This window comes from Callorhinus ursinus, unplaced genomic scaffold (genome assembly GCF_003265705.2).
Source record: "Callorhinus ursinus isolate GAN/ISIS: 27379988/994484 unplaced genomic scaffold, GSC_fseal_2.0 scaffold52, whole genome shotgun sequence".
NCBI classification, from domain to species: Eukaryota; Metazoa; Chordata; class Mammalia; order Carnivora; family Otariidae; genus Callorhinus; species Callorhinus ursinus.
The window spans coordinates 4,881,028-4,897,733 of NW_027397114.1; the positions used below are offsets into that span (position 1 = coordinate 4,881,028).

At 60.6% G+C, this 16,706-nt stretch overlaps 1 protein-coding gene across 12 annotated transcripts in view; it reads right to left on the minus strand.

The window, feature by feature from the left end:
- Positions 1 to 16,706, minus strand: part of CACNA1G (calcium voltage-gated channel subunit alpha1 G) — a 62,124-nt gene that overhangs the window by 20,306 nt on the left and 25,112 nt on the right. For 7 of the 12 annotated variants that reach the window (XM_073883737.1, XM_025859247.2, XM_073883739.1 and 4 more), the window contains exons 10-22: positions 12,363 to 12,514; positions 11,374 to 11,559; positions 11,160 to 11,274; positions 10,920 to 11,075; positions 8,033 to 8,101; positions 6,453 to 6,537; positions 6,175 to 6,368; positions 4,911 to 5,342; positions 3,906 to 4,006; positions 3,576 to 3,699; positions 1,721 to 1,789; positions 1,388 to 1,572; positions 418 to 544 (exon numbers count right to left, since the gene is read on the minus strand). In XM_073883737.1, coding sequence (XP_073739838.1) covers positions 418 to 544; positions 1,388 to 1,572; positions 1,721 to 1,789; positions 3,576 to 3,699; positions 3,906 to 4,006; positions 4,911 to 5,342; positions 6,175 to 6,368; positions 6,453 to 6,537; positions 8,033 to 8,101; positions 10,920 to 11,075; positions 11,160 to 11,274; positions 11,374 to 11,559; positions 12,363 to 12,514 — 1,995 coding nt within the window. The remainder of the gene's footprint in view (positions 1 to 417; positions 545 to 1,387; positions 1,573 to 1,720; positions 1,790 to 3,575; positions 3,700 to 3,905; positions 4,007 to 4,910; positions 5,343 to 6,174; positions 6,369 to 6,452; positions 6,538 to 8,032; positions 8,102 to 10,919; positions 11,076 to 11,159; positions 11,275 to 11,373; positions 11,560 to 12,362; positions 12,515 to 16,706) is intronic. The other 5 variants (XM_025859255.2, XM_025859248.2, XM_025859239.2 and 2 more) reach the window with 1 other exon arrangement.

Sequence of the window (16,706 nt, forward strand, 5' to 3'; positions counted from 1 at the left end):
CTGCCTGCCAGCTAGCCGCTAACCTGGCCCAGCTGTCTGGGCCCTGGATCCCCAGGCCTGGCCTGCAGCCCACTCCGCTCAAGCAGCGGGGGAGGGGTGGGGACCCCGGAGCAGACCGGGGCCAGGGCAACGTCTGTTCTCCAGAGTGCAGTGTGGGAGGGGGGCAGCAAAAGCAATCTGCAGCTGCCCCAGGTCAGCGGCCTCTCTGAGGCCCTCGTCCCCTTCGGGGACCTCTTCTAGGCTCCTAGTTTTCTGCAAAACGCCCAGGAGGCAAAGGGGCCTGAGGCCTAGGGCCTCGAGGGAAGGGTCCCTGTTTATTCCTTTCTGGAATAAAGGCAGCAGCAGTAGCTCAAGCCTCACATCCAAGGCCACACCTCGGGTTTCCACCGCCCCCCTGGCCCCCAGACCCCCACAAACCTGCACCCCCAGGATGCCAAAAATGATGAAGAAGGCACAACAGATGACCACGATGTTGCCGATGGGTTTCAGCGAGGACATCAGCGTTTCCACTACCAGCTTCAGCCCCTGGGCCCGGCTAATGACCCTGGGGAGGGACAGAGGGGAATTAGGGGGTTCCCTCAGCTCGGAAGCTCCCTTGTCCCTTGCCCTGCTGCCCCCTCCCCCACTGGTCTGGGCTCACTGGTCCCCATCCTGGACTCTGGCTTTCTGGGCTCCACGTGCAGAGCGCTTCTCTTTGCACAGGATCCCTGCCATGGGGACTCCCACCCTCAATCTTTCCAAATGGGATGCAGACACCCCCACCTCCCCCTGCTCCCCCTCCACTCCCAGATGTCAAAGTATGACCTGATGGGGCTGGGGTGGGGACTCAACTCAAGGGAGGCGGGACCCAGGGACACAGTGTGTCGGGAGGACAGGGAGGCCGACTTGCAGGGGGCATGGAGGGTGAAGGCAAGGAGGGGGTGAGGGTGGGTCAGTCAGTATTGTCCCCATCCGTGGAAAGTTCTGACATGGGAGTGGGGGGGGTGGCGGAGAGTGATGGTGGGAGGGTCTCCTGAGAGAGCAGATTCCCCGCTAGCAGGGTTAGCTGATGGGTGGTCCCTGAGAGGTGTGTGAAGGCAGGGAAAGGAGTTTGTTACCTCACCCGGGAGGACGGTCACCCCCAACGGTGCCACCCAGGGGAGACCTTCAGCTGAAAGATATGAGGGCCCTGCCTGTGGCCTCTTAGCACGGGGGCCTGTCCAAGGTCAGGGGCGTGGTAGCCCTGAGCCGTCTGTCCTGTGGGGAGGGTCACGGTGGGGGCGTGCTCAAGGAGGGAAACTGGCTCCCTGTGGGGGTCACAAGCAGGAAGCAGGGGCTCGTGGGGCTCTCGGTCCCCTGCGGGGTTGTTGGCGCTGTCCCCGAGGAGGGCGCTGGTCTGGGGGCGCACCTGAGTGGGCGCAGCGTCCGCAGTAACCGCAGCACCCTCAACATGCCCAGGATCTTGGTGCCGCTGTCGGAGACCATGGACACCAGGATGTCGATGATGGAGATGAGCACCAGCAGCCCGTCGAGAACGTTCCAGCTGCTACGCAGGTACGCCTGCTCCCCGAAGCACCAGCCCAGCGCTACCACCTGGGGACGCCCGCTGCATCACTGTCGCCGCCGCCTCCCTGTGGTCCCCAGCCCCGTCCTCCGATTGTGGTCAAGCTCTCCAACCCCTCGCCCTGCCCCCCCGCACCAGGAACCAGAGAGCCCCAAAGCAACACCGACCCCCCATCACCTTCACGGTCATCTCTGCCAGAAAGACTGCAGTAAAGATGTAATTGGAGAGGGTCAGGAAGATGCGTTCCTGCAAGAGACAGCAAGCAGGTCTCGCCCACTAGGACCCCCCCCTTTGTGGGCCAGGACTGCTCTGCATACAGAAGCCAGGAACTGCCTCCAACATTTGACTCGGGAAAATGGCCCCCACCTTCCCCAACAAGGCAGACAACATCTTCTCCCCAGACCTCTCCCTCTCCCTCTCTCTCTCTCACGCACGCGCGCACACACACAGCAAGCCCCAGGCCCCCTGACTCACTTGCAGCTCTGTGGACAGTCTGAACAGCACTGCCTCCCGCCCCCCGAATGGCCTGGAAGGAGAAATGTTCCCCCAACAGCGCTGTCATCTGAGCCCCATATCTCAGAAACCCTCCAAACTGGAGCAGGGTTTACCTTGATCTCTGACCCCGCCTCATCCTGCTCTCTGCCCTTCTCCCCGTATCTGCTTTCCCGTCGTGTGGCCCAGAAACGGAGCCACAGGGCAAGCAAGGAGCCTGACTACAGCCTGTGCGTCCCCTGGCACCACATTTATGGGGGCATGGGTGGGGGCGGGGCGGGAAAGCAGGTGACCGGGTCCCCTGATATCTGTAGGCGGAGTCCATCCCTGGGTGGCCGGGAGAGGGCTGGGGAGGTCTGGAGAGGCAGTAGGCCGGGTGTGAGTGTCAGAGAGAGAAACGGAGGAAGGAAACGGGAGAGGCGGGCACAAGACAGAGTGAGAGGTGGAGGCGCAGAGGGGAAGAGGGGGGCCGGGATGTGGTGACAGAGGCAGGGGGCCCTGCAGCAAGGCCTTGGGCAGGTGGCAGACACGGGGGCCATGTGACCAGCCGCCCTTGCTCCAGCCCACACAAGCCCCAGGGGTGGGGGTCCCCTCAGCCACCTATTCCCAGCCCGGCCCTCCATTCAAAAGGGTCCCTCTGTTCCCACCCTGGCCCTGCTAGAGCTCATCCCAAAGGAGATTAGGAGCCCAGGAGTGCTGAAATCTGAATGGCAGTGTGGGGGAACAGTGAGGAGGGGTGGGGGACCACTCTGAGCGAGTGGGGCAAGATGCCGTGAGGGGCAAACACTGTCTGGGGGTAGGGGCCTATGATGCCCGGCTGGGGAGAGACAGCCTCCGGAACCAGCTGGGCCCGTCCCGAAGAGCTTGGGCCCCTGGGCGTATGTCCAGATACTCAGGCCTCTGGCCCTTCCTCTCCTTCTGAGGAGGACTAACAGGTTCACAGCCAAGCAGAAGTGACCAGTGTCCCCACTAACGTGCCTCAAAACCTACTTGTGACCTGGCAGGACCAAGGGGGTCGAAGGGCATCTCCCTCTCCCCCACTCTACACTGCCCGTGGGGTAGGCTGGGCAGGACGTCTCCCCCCATCGGGGCAGAGGTCATGGGCAAAACCCAGACCTTCTGTAGGGAGGAGGGGAAGCAAGACCACTCAGCCCAGCCGGGGCCTCTCCTGCTGTTCGCATCACCCCAACACTCGCCAGCTCCCACCTGGGCCCCACAGGTCTCTGGCTCCCGAGCACGTGCTATCTGCTAATAGCTGGGATGCAGCGGGACTCCCCGGTAAGGAGCAGGCCCCTCCCGCCCCCCCAGTTAGGCTGCTGTATCACAGAAGGGAAATGGAGGCAGGGGCGGGAGAGGCACACGGGGGGCAGCCCCTGGTGCCAGGTGCCAGGGAGGCCTAAAGGAGACTCCTGGTTCCCTCCCTCCGTGTCGCTCTGGGCCTCCCCGCCCGCCTCGCTGGCTCCGTGGGCGCTAACCCAGGAGGCGGCTAGCACCGAGCAGGCACTCAAACAGCCACCGAGCTTAGTCTTTGGTGACTCACAGCACTGTGGGGGTCGATCTTGGGACGCTCCATGGCGATGGTGATGCAGTTGAGGAAGATGATGACAAGGACCACATGGTCGAACATCTTGTGGGTGATGATTCGGTGACATAGGAGGCGGAACCTGCTGGAAGACAGGCAAATGCTGGGCAGGAGGCGAGCAAGGCAGCCGTGAGAGGCCTTGCTCGGCAGCACCCGCCCCCCTCCTGGGCTCTCCCAGCCCGGGGCCCTTCCCTCACTTGCCCCTAGGCCAGGGGACCCTTCTAGCCTCCCTGGGATGGTGTCACAGGGCCATTCCCTAGGAGGAGAGGTCAGGGACCCCCTGCTCACCTTGACTGAGGAGGGAAGATGTACGCGGACCAGGAGTCTCGCTCACGGCAACAGGCAGGCAGCCGGGCTCGGACCCACGCTCTCATCCGCTCCCCTCTGCTCTGTAGAAGGATCACAGGACTCGTGTGCAGGCCCGGGCCCCCAAGTCCCCCGAGCCCACCTTGCTCTTCGTCAGCAGTTCCATGGCCCTCACACCCTGTCTAGCTTCTCCCACATGGCTCAGCCCTCTGCCGTGCTTCTCTTCCTTTATTCCTAAGACCCCCCCCCGCTCCCTGTTAGCCCCTTCTCATCCCCTGAGCATCGCTCACTTCGCTCATCTCCTCCCTCCTCCCCTGCACCCCCTCTCCCAGGCTCTCTGCCTCCAGCCCAGCCCCACCTGCCCTCCCTGTTTCCCTCCCCACTGGGCTGGGAAGCCGCATCAATTATCAAACATTGTCCCCATCACAGCTGCCTGTTCAAAGACACACCTGGGACCAGGAGACACCGGCCCCTTCTCCTCACGTGCTAACCCTGAGGTCCTGGGTTTCTGTGCCCCATCCCCAGGGTTAAAGGTGGTGGTGAGGGGCCCGGGGGAGGGGTGAATGGGTAAGGGCCAGTATGAAGTCAAGGCTTGTGATGAGGTCCAGATGAGAGAGGGGGATGGGGAGGGCATCAGTTTGGAGAGATGAGTGATGGGTATTTCTGAGTCACAGGGGGAGGGCCATGAAAGATTCATACACATCTGCCCAAGACCATTCATATCCACCAAGGACCGCAGCGCTGCAGCCCCACGGGTGACGAGGATTTGGGGCTCAGCAGGGCGGGCATCGGGAAGAAAGGGGCTGTTTGGAGCTCGGTTTCAGGGCCGGCACCCCTTGAGATCCCTGGGGCGTGATGGGGCGTGATGGTAACTCCCTGAATGCCACAGAATCAGGAGGGTGTTGTCCAGCCTGGCGCCCGCTCGGGCACAGCTCCCCTCGCCTCAAGGTCAGGGGTGAGAGCTCACTGTGCCCACAGGGGCCTCACCAGGTTGCCCTCGTCATCGGCATCGTCCCCATCCAGCGGGGGGTCGTCGGGCCGCAGGGCCCGGGCCAGGCGCCCCGAGGCCGACTTGCCGTTGCAGTCCTGGTGCTCGGAGGCTGAGCTGCGGCCGCTGGCCGTGCGGTGCAGCGCAGGCACCTGCAGCGTGTCCGGCAGGTCGAAGGAGTTCTTGGCCTCCCGCTCCAGGGAGCCCCCGTGGCGCCGGTCGCCGCCCGCCGGGCTGGCCCTCTCCTCTTCAGAGCTCTCCTCCTCGTCCTGGCTCTCTTGGCCCTCGCCCGACAACAGGGACCGCCGCTCCCCACTCGGGCTCCTCCGCTTCAGGCTGGGGGCACGGCCCAGGCTGTTCCGGCTGGAGCGCCTGCTGGCCCAGCTGCTTGCTGCGCTCCAGGGGCTGTGTGGAGAGCTGCGGGCGCTCGGCTGGGGGGTGGGGGAGCCAAGAACAGGGCGGTCGCCACCAAGACCTCCCAGCGCTGCACCGCCCCCCCCCATGCATGCTGTCTCCCGTGAGCACCCCCAGCATCACATCAGGTACAGAGATGTGAGCGGGAGCCCTGGAGCAGACGCCTGGGTTCAGAGTTTTTACTCCAACCAGCTGTGTGACCTTGGCAAGTTACTAAACCTCTCTGTGCCTCAGTTCCTTGTCTGTATATGAGATAGGACACTAGGACCTATTCTTCATTTCGTTGACTGGCAGTATAAAAAGATGGCAGGAGCATGGGCCCTGACGTCGGCTCCTGGATTAAAGTGCTGGCTCAGTCACCTGCTCACTGCAGAGCTTCCCACAAATCAGTGGGGCAATCTGAGACCCAGATCCCCATCTCTAAAATGGGGGTAATAACGACACCTACGTCAGAGGGTTGCAATGAGGATTCAATGCATTTAGAATATTTATGAGCAGTATCTAGAACAGTGCCTGGTCCAGAATTACTAACTGCATGGGGTTTGCTGTTCTTACGATGAAGTATTAAGAAGGTAAGGACTGCCCCCCTTTCCAAAACGCAACTCAGAGGTTGAGCTTCACACAAGGTCGCCGAGTTAAGGGACCAAAGAATAGGATTAGAACACGGCTCTTCTGCCCCCTGAGGCCAGAGCTCTACGCCTGCCTGCTTTACTAGACCTGCTGACCTCCCTGGGGCTGGTCCAGCCTATGGCTCAGAGGCTGTCCCCTCGGGCCTGTCCACTTCCTTCCTCTTTTCCCTCCTGACATCTGCGCATCTCCCACCGTCCGGCACCCACATGCACCCCATACCGGTGACTTCATCTCATGGGCCGCCCCTGGCTCAGCAGACCCGCTGCTGCTGGTGCGGCGGGAGGCGGGGCCCAGCACCTCGGCCAGGCCGGTGCTGGAACTCTTGGGGAGCGACATGGGTGTGGCGGCCGTGTGGATGATAAGAGGCGGCAGCAGGTTCCTCCGCAGCTCCGGGTGCTCCCCCAGGGACACCACTGCCGGGGGAGAGAGGGAGAGACCCTGAGTCCACTCGAGGCTAGCCCAGGGCCAGGGGCAGCACCCGCAGGACAGATACTCACAGGCCAAGGGCTTCTTCCTGTCCCCATTGCCGTCCAGGCTGGGTGAGAAGAAATCGGGCTCCGATTCGGACTTGGTGGCATCTCCCTAGGGTGGGGGAGCAGCAGGCCATTAGGGTCCCAGCCGGGCAGGGGTTAGTGGGATGGACTGAGGTCTCCCTGTCTCCACACGCACACACCACATATAGGCTACGGGAACCAGCAACCACGGCACGAGGCATGCACTGGCGCAGGCCAGACCACGCAGGCGTGGGGCCCAGAGCTCCCCAGGGCCCCCGACACCTCTGCCTCCCACCAGCCACACTTCTGAGAAGGCCACGGCTCACCCCACAGCCCACAGCACAACCAGCCAGGCTGGAACTGGCTCCAGGAGGGGCTGAGAGAAGGGAGAGTGAGCCGGGCAGGGGGGTGGCAGAGGCCAGAGGGAGCTGGGGACCTAAGTGAAAGGGTCACTAGAGCCTAAATTCCAATTTGTGCCCTCTGCTTTCCTTCCAAGGCTGCCCTCCCCTGGGCCTCAGAGCTGAGGACCCCAGGAGGCAATTGAAAGACCCCAGACAGAGCAGCTCAGCCCAAGTAGGGCACCGCGGGCCCGCTGCTTCATGCCCTGGTCTCCCCCCAGACCCCGCCCCTTTCCCTGGCCCCATTTGTACCTCTGTCCCCGTCTCTGGGGCAGTTTTTCCTTCTTAGCAGGTCAGTAGGTTCCCCAGTAATTACACACTTCTCCTTAAGAAGTTATTAAGAAATACTTGATTGCTACTTTTGATAAGGACATAAATATTGTGTAATTGGCATCTCAGGGGATCATTTTCATTAACTCAGTTTACATCCCTAACGAGGCCTTTAATTATCGAGCAGGAACTCCAGGGGGCTGCTCGGGATGCACAGCACGGTAGGGTCCCGCGGGGATCCTGGCTCCGGCCCCCCATTCCAGTGCCAGTGCAGGAAACGGCAGAGCACAGGCTGGGTGTGAGGGCCAGAGGAGGAGCGTGTCCCCGAATACCTGCTGGCCCTCCCAGGCGGCCAGGGGGCCAGAGACGCGGAAGTGGATTTAAAATTCTGGTACCTTCCGGCAAGAAGCACCTCCACCCTCACATCCTCCCAAAGACTTGTCCTGAGCTGAGGCAGCTGGTGGGGTCTCCAATAGGGGCTCGGGGCAAGGGGGAGGGGAGAGAGATGGGGGAACACGGTCTGCGGCCATGGATCCCGAGTCCACGGAGGCCCGACGACTCGGACTCCTTGGGGACCTCAGCGTCGGCACGCACACGCGGTGTCCCCGACACGTGCACACAGAGGATTCTAAGTCCCTTCCTTCTCCCGCCCCTCCACCGGTCCGGCGGGGGACGGGAATGGTGCCCTTTGCAGGTGGATGGGGGCAGAGGCAAGGAGGCTCCTCCTCTCAATGTCCTCGGCGGGGGAGGGAAGGGACTTGAAATCGAAGCAAACCTCACGACACCAATGACCACCACGGCTACTACAGTTGCACAGCAGCTGAGCGTGAACACGAGCACAGAGACGCGGAGGCAGAGTGGAGGGCGCACAGGGCACGGGGAGGGGGGCATGCCGACTCATGATCGCGTACCTACCCCCTGGGAGTCGACAGGCAGCTGAATACAGCTTAACTGTCCACTCGCATCTTCCCGTTTGCTGATTTCCTACAGGGAGACGGGGAGGCAGGGGACGGGCGCTGGTCACAGGCGCTCGGGCTTTCAGACATCAGCAGTGTCGAAAGAGGATGAAGGAAAGGATGGTGCAAACCGGGCAGGGGTCGGAGGGGGGCTGAGACACCGGGGTACGGGAGGAGGAGAGAAGGGACAGAATGGCCTTCCAGAATTTAACCACAGGCCCTCGGGCCAGAGTGAATCTGAAGGGTGAGGGCGGAGGCCACGAAGATGGGGAAAAGGGCAGGGAGGGAGACCGAGCCCTCCCCCCGGTTAATCCTAATAGTGACAGCTACGGTTCCCTGGGGTGCCAGCCCTCCCGAAACTGCCTTATGAATACCAGCTCGCCTCTCGCCAGGTGGGAAGGAAGTACCACCAATGTCATCTTAGAGGAGACACCTGAGGTTTGGAGGGGCTAAGACAACTGCCCCAAGGCGCGCAGAGAGGGAGAGGTACATCTGGGCCTCGCACCTGAAACTCCAGCTCACCTTTTACTGGTCCCGCACTGGCAGGGGGCTGGGGGAATGGGCAGGGAGGGTGGGAAGGAGGAGGGGATGGAGCCCAAGGCTGGCAGGAGGCTGAAGGCCGGGAGCTGGAACAGGCCTCCCCACTCCCCCAGGCTCAGCCTGCATCCCTCCAAATCAGACCAGGTCCAGCTGCTCCCACTGGGATGGGATGTGACAAGTAACACTGGGATGACAGCTATGATGTTGTTTAATATCAATTAATGGCCTCACACAGGGCCTGCCGCCTGTTCATTTAATTAAGTGTGTGGATGATAAATATACAGGGATTCAGGGCACTGCCCCCCCCGCAAGTCAGGAAATCAACAGCTGAGCCAGCCCAGCCCCCTGGGGCTCCTTCCTCTTACCTCTTGGCAGGGTGGCAAGGCCAGCCAGGGGCTACCCTTGAGCCCTCCTGCTAGAGACGCCCCACAAAATGGGGGCGGCCGCTTCCTCTACTGAGGTGGGTTGCCTCGTTTGTGAGAAAGCCGGCCATCATAATAGCAAAAAGCAGCCTCTCCTGCCAGATCGCGGGGCTCCCTCAAAGCGACATGCGCAACCCCCTGAAACTCGTACCCGAGAGGGCAGGTGCTTCTGGGAGCGTCCAGGTCACCGGCATTGAGTGACTGACCCTCCCCTCCCCCACCCAGGTGTTGGCCCACCACAGGCAGGACAGCGGGCAGCTGGTCCAGCCCCTCCCGTGGGCACTCCAGGGCCATGCCCTGCCTTCCCCACCCTCACCCCCCAAGGGGGGGTTGACCTGGACCTCCTTTCTCCATCCCACCCCAGACCTGAAGCGCCAAGCCCTGAGTGGGACCCTCCCCTACAGGCACCTGTGCTCTGCGGGTTGAGGAGGCTGTGGCCCCAGGCCCTACCCTGCCCTGCTCAGGCTGGGGCAACCACAGCCCCCAGCAGGGCCAGAGTGGCCTGCCTTATTCCCAGCAGCTCACTTCGCTGCTGCCTAGCAACCAGGCTGGCTCCGCAGCTCTCCATTTAACCAGGTGTTTGCTGAAAGGGGTGGCGGCGGGGAGGGGGCTGTCTGTGTGGGGCACCTCCACGCCAGCTGAGGGGAGGGGGACAGGCTCGGGGTGTTTTCCCTCCCCCTCCGTGCAGTAACTCAGGAACTTTTCTGAGGACATCTTAACCGTCGGGAACGGTGGTTGGGAAGGGGCTCCAGGACCCCCATCCCCACTCAGCATCTCTTCCCGGAGGCTGAGAGTGGTGGGTATCCACGGGGACCCTGGCTCTCATGGGAGCACGGTGGCACCCCTTAACTTTCCAGGACCCAGATAAGTGCCTTGTGCCTCCCCGCACGAGAGGCCCCGCCATCCCCAAAGGCAGGGTGCGCCTCCGCCACCAGCTGCCCTCGCGGCCAGCCTGCGGGAGGAAATGCCATCATGGATCACTACAGAATTTGCATGGCTGGCAGCAGGCGAAGGCCGGTGTGGGACGGATGCCCCCGCACCCCACTAGCCCAGCCGGCCTACGGGGAACGGCCCTCCCTCGCAAGGCTGGGAAAAGAGTCGGAAAATAGATTTTTGTTTTTCCACCGTGTGCCGAGTATTTATAGACCAGGCCGCAGCGGGAGTTTCCATCCGGGTCACCCGGAGAGAACTGGACCAAGAGCTTCTCTACGCCCAACCTGGAGCATTTCTAGGTTGGGTCAACCTGCCCGTGAATGATGCCCGGAAGCCGGGCCGGCCCGGAGCTCGGGGGAGAGGGGCAGAGCCGAGGGAGAGGAGCGGCATGCCACCCTTCAGGCAGAGGCTGAGCCCTGGCACAGCAAGGGCAGGATCAATGCAAATCAATATTAATTGATGACGCTGCCTGTGACGAAGGTGATGGAGCCTGGGCTGGAAATAGGACGCTCATCTCTGCCATACCGGCAGCTAATTGGGCTCATTTCTCACCCTGGGCAGCTTAGCCCTGCCCGGGTCCTGGTGGCATCTTCATCAGCTCAGCTGGAGCTCAGATGACTTGCACACACGCTTCCCCCACCCCTCGGCTCAGACGGGTCTCCTCCGGATGTCCCCGAGAGCACCTGTGCTCGGGATCCAGCTGCACCTTCTGTCAACTTCTCCAGCTCCCTGGGGAGGGTCTAGCCAACTTCGATGCTGAAGCCCACTTAGCAGCTAACCTTGGCCCCAGGGATCCCCCACAACTACCCTGTCTCCCCAGGGCTGAGGGGCTGCCTGAGACCTGGAGCCTTCTACCCTAGCCCCCCACCCCTACCCCAATGCCCAGCCTGATGGCATTTTTTGCAAGACCTCCCAGGCCACCACAGCACACTGCTGCAGGCAGGGGGTTACCTCTGCCTGGAAGCCCTCCACCAGAATGGCGACGAGCAGATTAAAGAGCACATAGTTGCCAAAGGTCATGAGGGCAATGAAATAAAGAGCAGCCCAGGATGACGTGGAGGCCATTCCATTGTAGAGCACCTTGTTCCAGTCCTCCTGGGTCAGGATCTGCGGGCAGAGGCTGGGTATCAGCGCCTTCGCCAGGGGGCACCTCCCTCACCCCCGTCCACCCCTGCCTGGTTACCCTGGCACCTGAAAGACGGTGACGATGGCCCAGAGCAGGGAGTCAAAATTCTTCCGGTCCGGCAGCGTGTCCCCGTCCCGCTCTGACGCAAATTTGCAGCCAAAGAGATGCATGCCCAGGATGCTGAAGACACAGGAGCCACAAGATGGTGGTCAGGGCAGCAGCACGCCCTGCCCCTCAAACCCTCCTCCCAGCCGGCACGGATGCCGCACCTGCCCTCACCTGAAGATGAAGATGAAGAGCATGAGCAGCATGCAGAAGGTGGCCACGTTGTCCATGGTCTTCATGAGCACCACGAGCTGCCGCTGCAGTGCCGGCAGGAAGCGCACCAGCTTCAGCACCCGCATCAGGCGGAAGGTCCGCAGCACCGACAGGCCACCCCCCTGCTGGCCCACGATCTCCCACACGCTGCAAGGAGGGCAGGGAGCCTGAGCCCCTGCGTGCTCTCCCACCCCCTGCCCCTCCCTTCGAGAGGGCCTGGCAGCATCTGAGGGCCTGGACAAGCCCGCACAGCATGAGGAAGTGGGGCACAGGTGGGCCCCTGGGCCTGCAGACAGGAGCCCCTGAAATGGATGTAGGTGACAGCTCCAGCCCTCTCCACCCCTCCAGGGCCGAGATCACACCCTGGCAGCCGAGAACTCTCTCCCGAATTCCAGCCAATGCAACAGCATCCAGTTATGGAATATTTGCTTTGTTCTTGTCTAATGAAATCTAAAGCCAATTCCAGAAAGCAATAAAGCAGCTCTCCTGGCCCCAGGCCTAGGGGGACGGAGCACTTTCCCAGGGTCTTGGAAACCCTAAAGCAAGTTGCGGGTGTCTGAGATGGTTTCCAAGCACTTTGCAAGCAGGGACAGCAGGCTGGGCCTCACATCTCCTTCAACTCCTCAGCAAAGCCAACTCCCCAGTCCTCACTCACCCCGGGCCTGCATGGGGTCAAGGGCAAGAAGTAGAGAGAGGAGAGAGGAGGCTGCACAGGGGTCTGGCCAAAGGAGACGCAAGGCCAAGTTCGGCCTGAGCAAGGTAGGGCCAAGAGAGGCTGGAGAGGATCACCCTCCACTGGGAGGGGGGGCAGGGGGAGCAGCAGGGCCTGGGGGCCGGGGGGCGTCTGACTCCAGACCCCTCCACCCCGGAGGCACAGGTTGCATGGCTTCTCGCCCCAGCCGCCCCACGGGCAATCCGCCAGGTGAGAGGTGGTGGAGGGGCAGTCATACCTGATGACAACAATGACGCCGTCGAAGATGTTGTAGGGGTTCTTGATGTAGCCAAAGGGACCATACACCAGCAGCTTCAGCAGCATCTCCAGGGCAAAGAGGCTGGTGAAGACGATGTTGCTGATTTCCAGAGCGTTGGTCAGCTCCTCGGGCTGGAGGGTGGGGCGGGGGATGAAGCAGCTGAGGCTCATCCCCGAGCCCCTCATCCCTGTCCTCCTTAGCAGAGGGCCACCAGGAGATGAGCAGCAGGACTAGCAAGCTGGGGCTGAGTGGGCGGGCGGGGAGGGGGCGCATGATGGTGAGGGATGCTCAGGCATCGGAGAAGGACCCTCCCCCAAAGGGCCCATGAAGAAATGCACTCAGGGGAAGCCGCCACACCAAATCCCAGCTCTGGGTCTCAGATCCCGGGGCCACAGACTGGCGGGAAGCCTGAATGGTAGGTCCTGCCCACCTCCCGCTAGGGCCCCCGAGACCCACCTTGTCCTGTGCTGCCTGCCATGTCAGCTCGGCAGGCCGTGGCCGGCAGCCCAGCGACGTTGACCAATATCAGAGGGTGATTGTCAAGGCCCCACCCGCGTCCCCAGACACACAGCCACATGCAAAGGCACACGTGCTCTACGATTACTCCGTGGACTTGGCAGCCTTCTCCTGGACAACTGTTGGCTACGGCTGCTTCCTTCCAGACACATGCACACACTGCACACCCCCACACACTGCACACACACACACGTGCACTCACAAACACACGAACAAGCAAGCACACACACGGGCGTGCAAACATGCTGAGGGGCAGAAGGGAGACTCCTAGAAGGGTTGTCATAGACAAGGCGGCACCTGGAGCAGCTACCTGAGACTAGGGCACCTGGGTTAATTCCCAGCCTATTCCCCGTCAACTCACGGTGTGACCTGCAGCAAGATTCTCAGCCTCTCTGGCCAGATGTAAAACACCCTCGGTAATTACTTCTATGCTTCTGCCCAGGGGCTGAGATTAGGACCAAGGATACATCCTAGAGAGGTCATCAGAAATGACAAACTTGGGGCGCCTGGGTGGCTCAGTCGGTTAAGTGTCTGCCTTCAGCTCAGGTCATGATCCCAGGGATCTGGGATCGAGCCCTGCGCCAGGCTCCTTGCTCAGTGGGGAGTCTGCTTCTCCCTCTGCCCTGCCCCCTGGTTTGTGCTCTCTCTCTCTCGCTCGCTCGCTCACTCGCTCTCTCTCTCTCTCTCTCAAATAAATAAAGTCTTTAAAAAAAAAGAAGAAAAGAAATGACAAACTTGTGCTATTCCAGCTCACTAGTCACCTCCCCACCTTCCTTCTGTCAATATTAAGTGTCTACTGTATGCCCAGTATGCAACAGATATTAAAGGAGCTACAAAAACATGCCCACTATGCTTTCTGCCTCCCAGGAGCCCAGAGTCTCGCTGGAAACAGGTTGTACACAAAATAGCTGAATAACCACAAGAAGCTTTAGATACTTAGATGCCAAAATAAATTATCCAGACAGTAAATCCAAGAGTCTAGGGGAGAGACTGTGAGGGAGGAACACACTAGGAAAGCCTTAGTCAGGAGGCTGCACTTGAAATGGACTCTGAAGGGTAAGTGGGGTCTCTCCAGGGAGAAGGGCGCAGAAAGCATCACAGGGTAGGGCACAAGGAATGAGCCATGTCTGGGGACAGAGAGAGGGGCAGGGCTGGGCTGGGGGCTGGAGATGCAGGGGGAGACATGGTTGGCTCAGTGGAGCCCACTGCGTACCTAATGGGGTGTCTCCATCCCCCAAAAGCCCAAGCTTCAAAGCAGCTCAAGAAGTTTGAGTTAAAATAAATAAGCAGATGAAGCCCTTAGTCCATCAGCCACCTCCCCCCCTGTTTACCCAGCTGCCTCACCTGGCGGGCGGCCCAGGGAGACCACCCAAGCATGGAGCCGGGCCTGGGCACCACCAAATGTATCCTAATGGTCTTTGTGTGGCCAGCCTGGGTAGGAGATGGGGAGACCTGGAAAAAAGGGCCTTCTGACTGGCAGGTGAGGAGTGTTTGGGGGTCAATAGCTACTCAGAAGGAGAGAAGCTCTCAGCCTGTGCTTGGGTTCTTTCCAAAGGCAGGCCTGGAGGGCAGAACCAGGGTCAGCAGGCAGGGCTGAGAGCCAGCTGTGGGGGCCAGTGTGGCAAGGAGCCCATGGGTCCAGCAGATCTCAAGCAAGTCCTTGCTCCCCAGACTGCAAGTGGGGTTGGAGGGGGCACTACCACCCGACCTAGTGAATGGGGTCACAGAGACATAGGACCTTGGATCCCTCCAGCATTAGCACAATGCAGGTGGCGGGGAAGGGGTCACTGTCAGGGCAGACAAAGCTCAGGGCTCAGACCCCTCCTGACTAAGTGGATCTCCACTCTGTGCTCCCAAGTGCCATCTGCCAGGGAACCATGGTCAGCGAGCCTGCCTCTCTGTCACTCTGCCACCTGCACTGACTTTGGGTTGGATAAAGGTGATAAGCACAGAACCGCACAGGTGCAGCACTTGGTGGGTTCCCAGGCTCACCCTGTGTCTTCCCTCATGCCGTCCACACAGCGGCCCTGGCACCTTCGCTTTACAGATGAGCAGAAAGGTCAAAAGATGGTGAATGACTGGTTCAAAGTCACAGGGCAGGGACCACCAGGGAGTGGGACCCAATCCCAGCTCATTCTGACCCTGATAATACTAGGCAGTCAGGATTCAAACCCACCCCGGGTGACAGCAAGAGGCATGTGAATCCCGACACACGGATGGACTGAATTCATAATGTGCTTTCCAAAGTATATAAAATTATATTTCGCATGAACTTAGGTGTATGAATAAAGAACACACTGACTTGAAAACACAGCCGAGGTGCACTTACAAATGGGTGAATTTTACGGCACGTAAATGATGCCTCAAAAAAAAGGGGCCAAAGATAAAAATTAATAAAACGTTTTTTAAAAAGTAGCTGAAAGCACGGTAGCTTTTGGTATCTCGAATTGACTCCATCAGTGACTCTTAAAAGCACACCCAGTGCTGGGCATGCGCGGGGGGCGGGGGGCGGGTATTCCCAGCATTTCCTGATGTCATCCAAGGGGGTCGCAACAGTCTGTTCCTGATGGCTCTTGGCTCATGGACACCTGCTCACCGACTGGGAGCCTCATCAGAAAGATAGCACAGGGCTCCCCCAAGGTTTGCCTCATCAGTCCTGGTTGAGGGGGTGGCAGCAAAGGCTGGGCCCCCCATCTCACCCCTCCAGGCAGCTTTGGGACTGGAGGAGCAGGGGGAAGGGAGAACCGAGCGCTGTCCCTCAGCCTGCCCTCCGCCTCCCCCCCAACACTCTCCCTGCACACACCTAAGGGCAATGCCTATTTCCTCCCAGGGCCCCGGTATCCCCTCATAATCCATGGGAAAAGGTACTCCTCCCTGAGACAGGTCTGCCCAAGTTACTAAATTGGAGGCTGGGAATTTTCTGCATACGCAGGACAAGGACACAGAGACACAATCTTAGCAACACGGTTGCCCCAGGGACCAGGGCCATGATCACAGCCACTGCAGCAGCAAAGGGGAGGGAGGCAACTTCTGCAAGGCCCCTCCCCGGGTGCGCCACTGGCTGATCCCTCCCTCCCAGCATTTCATTTCCTCCCGGCTTCAGAGACAGCCAGGTAAACTGAGGCTCCGAGAGTTGTGGTAACCTGATGGAGCTGCTTAGGAAGGTACGAGCAAGGCCTGCTCTTTCCCTTGCATCTTCCCACGATGCGCACCGCCCCCTCACCCCAAGAGAGAACCCATGCAGCTGCACACAGACCCTACAGCTGGGCACCAGCCCCCTCCCCGACTTGTTCGGGCTGCCAGCCAAGTCCCTTCTCAGGTCTGGACCGTATCCTCCCTTCTGTTCACCGACCCCAAGGCCCCTGAGCTTCTCCCACCCGGGGGGACCCAGGGTCTTCTCTGGGAGGATGCTAACTGTAAATGCCCCATCTCCCAACACTCCCCCCTCCCCTCAGTCTGTCACCTTGGAGCAACTGTAGCCCCCCATAAGCTGCTCCAGACTTCTCAGCACCAGGACTCCCCTGAAACCCATCGCACCTCCAACGACCAACCCTTAACGGGCCCACTGTGCGCAGCACACTGGCAATCAAAGCATGGGGTTAAACCAGAGTGTGGGAGGCCTGCCAACTCTGAGACTCTCTACCTGTGTGACATTGGACAGGTCTCTTAACCTCTCTGATCCCCAGTGGCCTCTTCTGCTAAACGGGGTAGCATCACCTCAGGGTCAGGCTGCTCTGCAGAACACAGCAGTTAAAGACCATGAAAACACCCAGCCCAGAGCCACACTCAGGCAGCCCCGTGGGCACT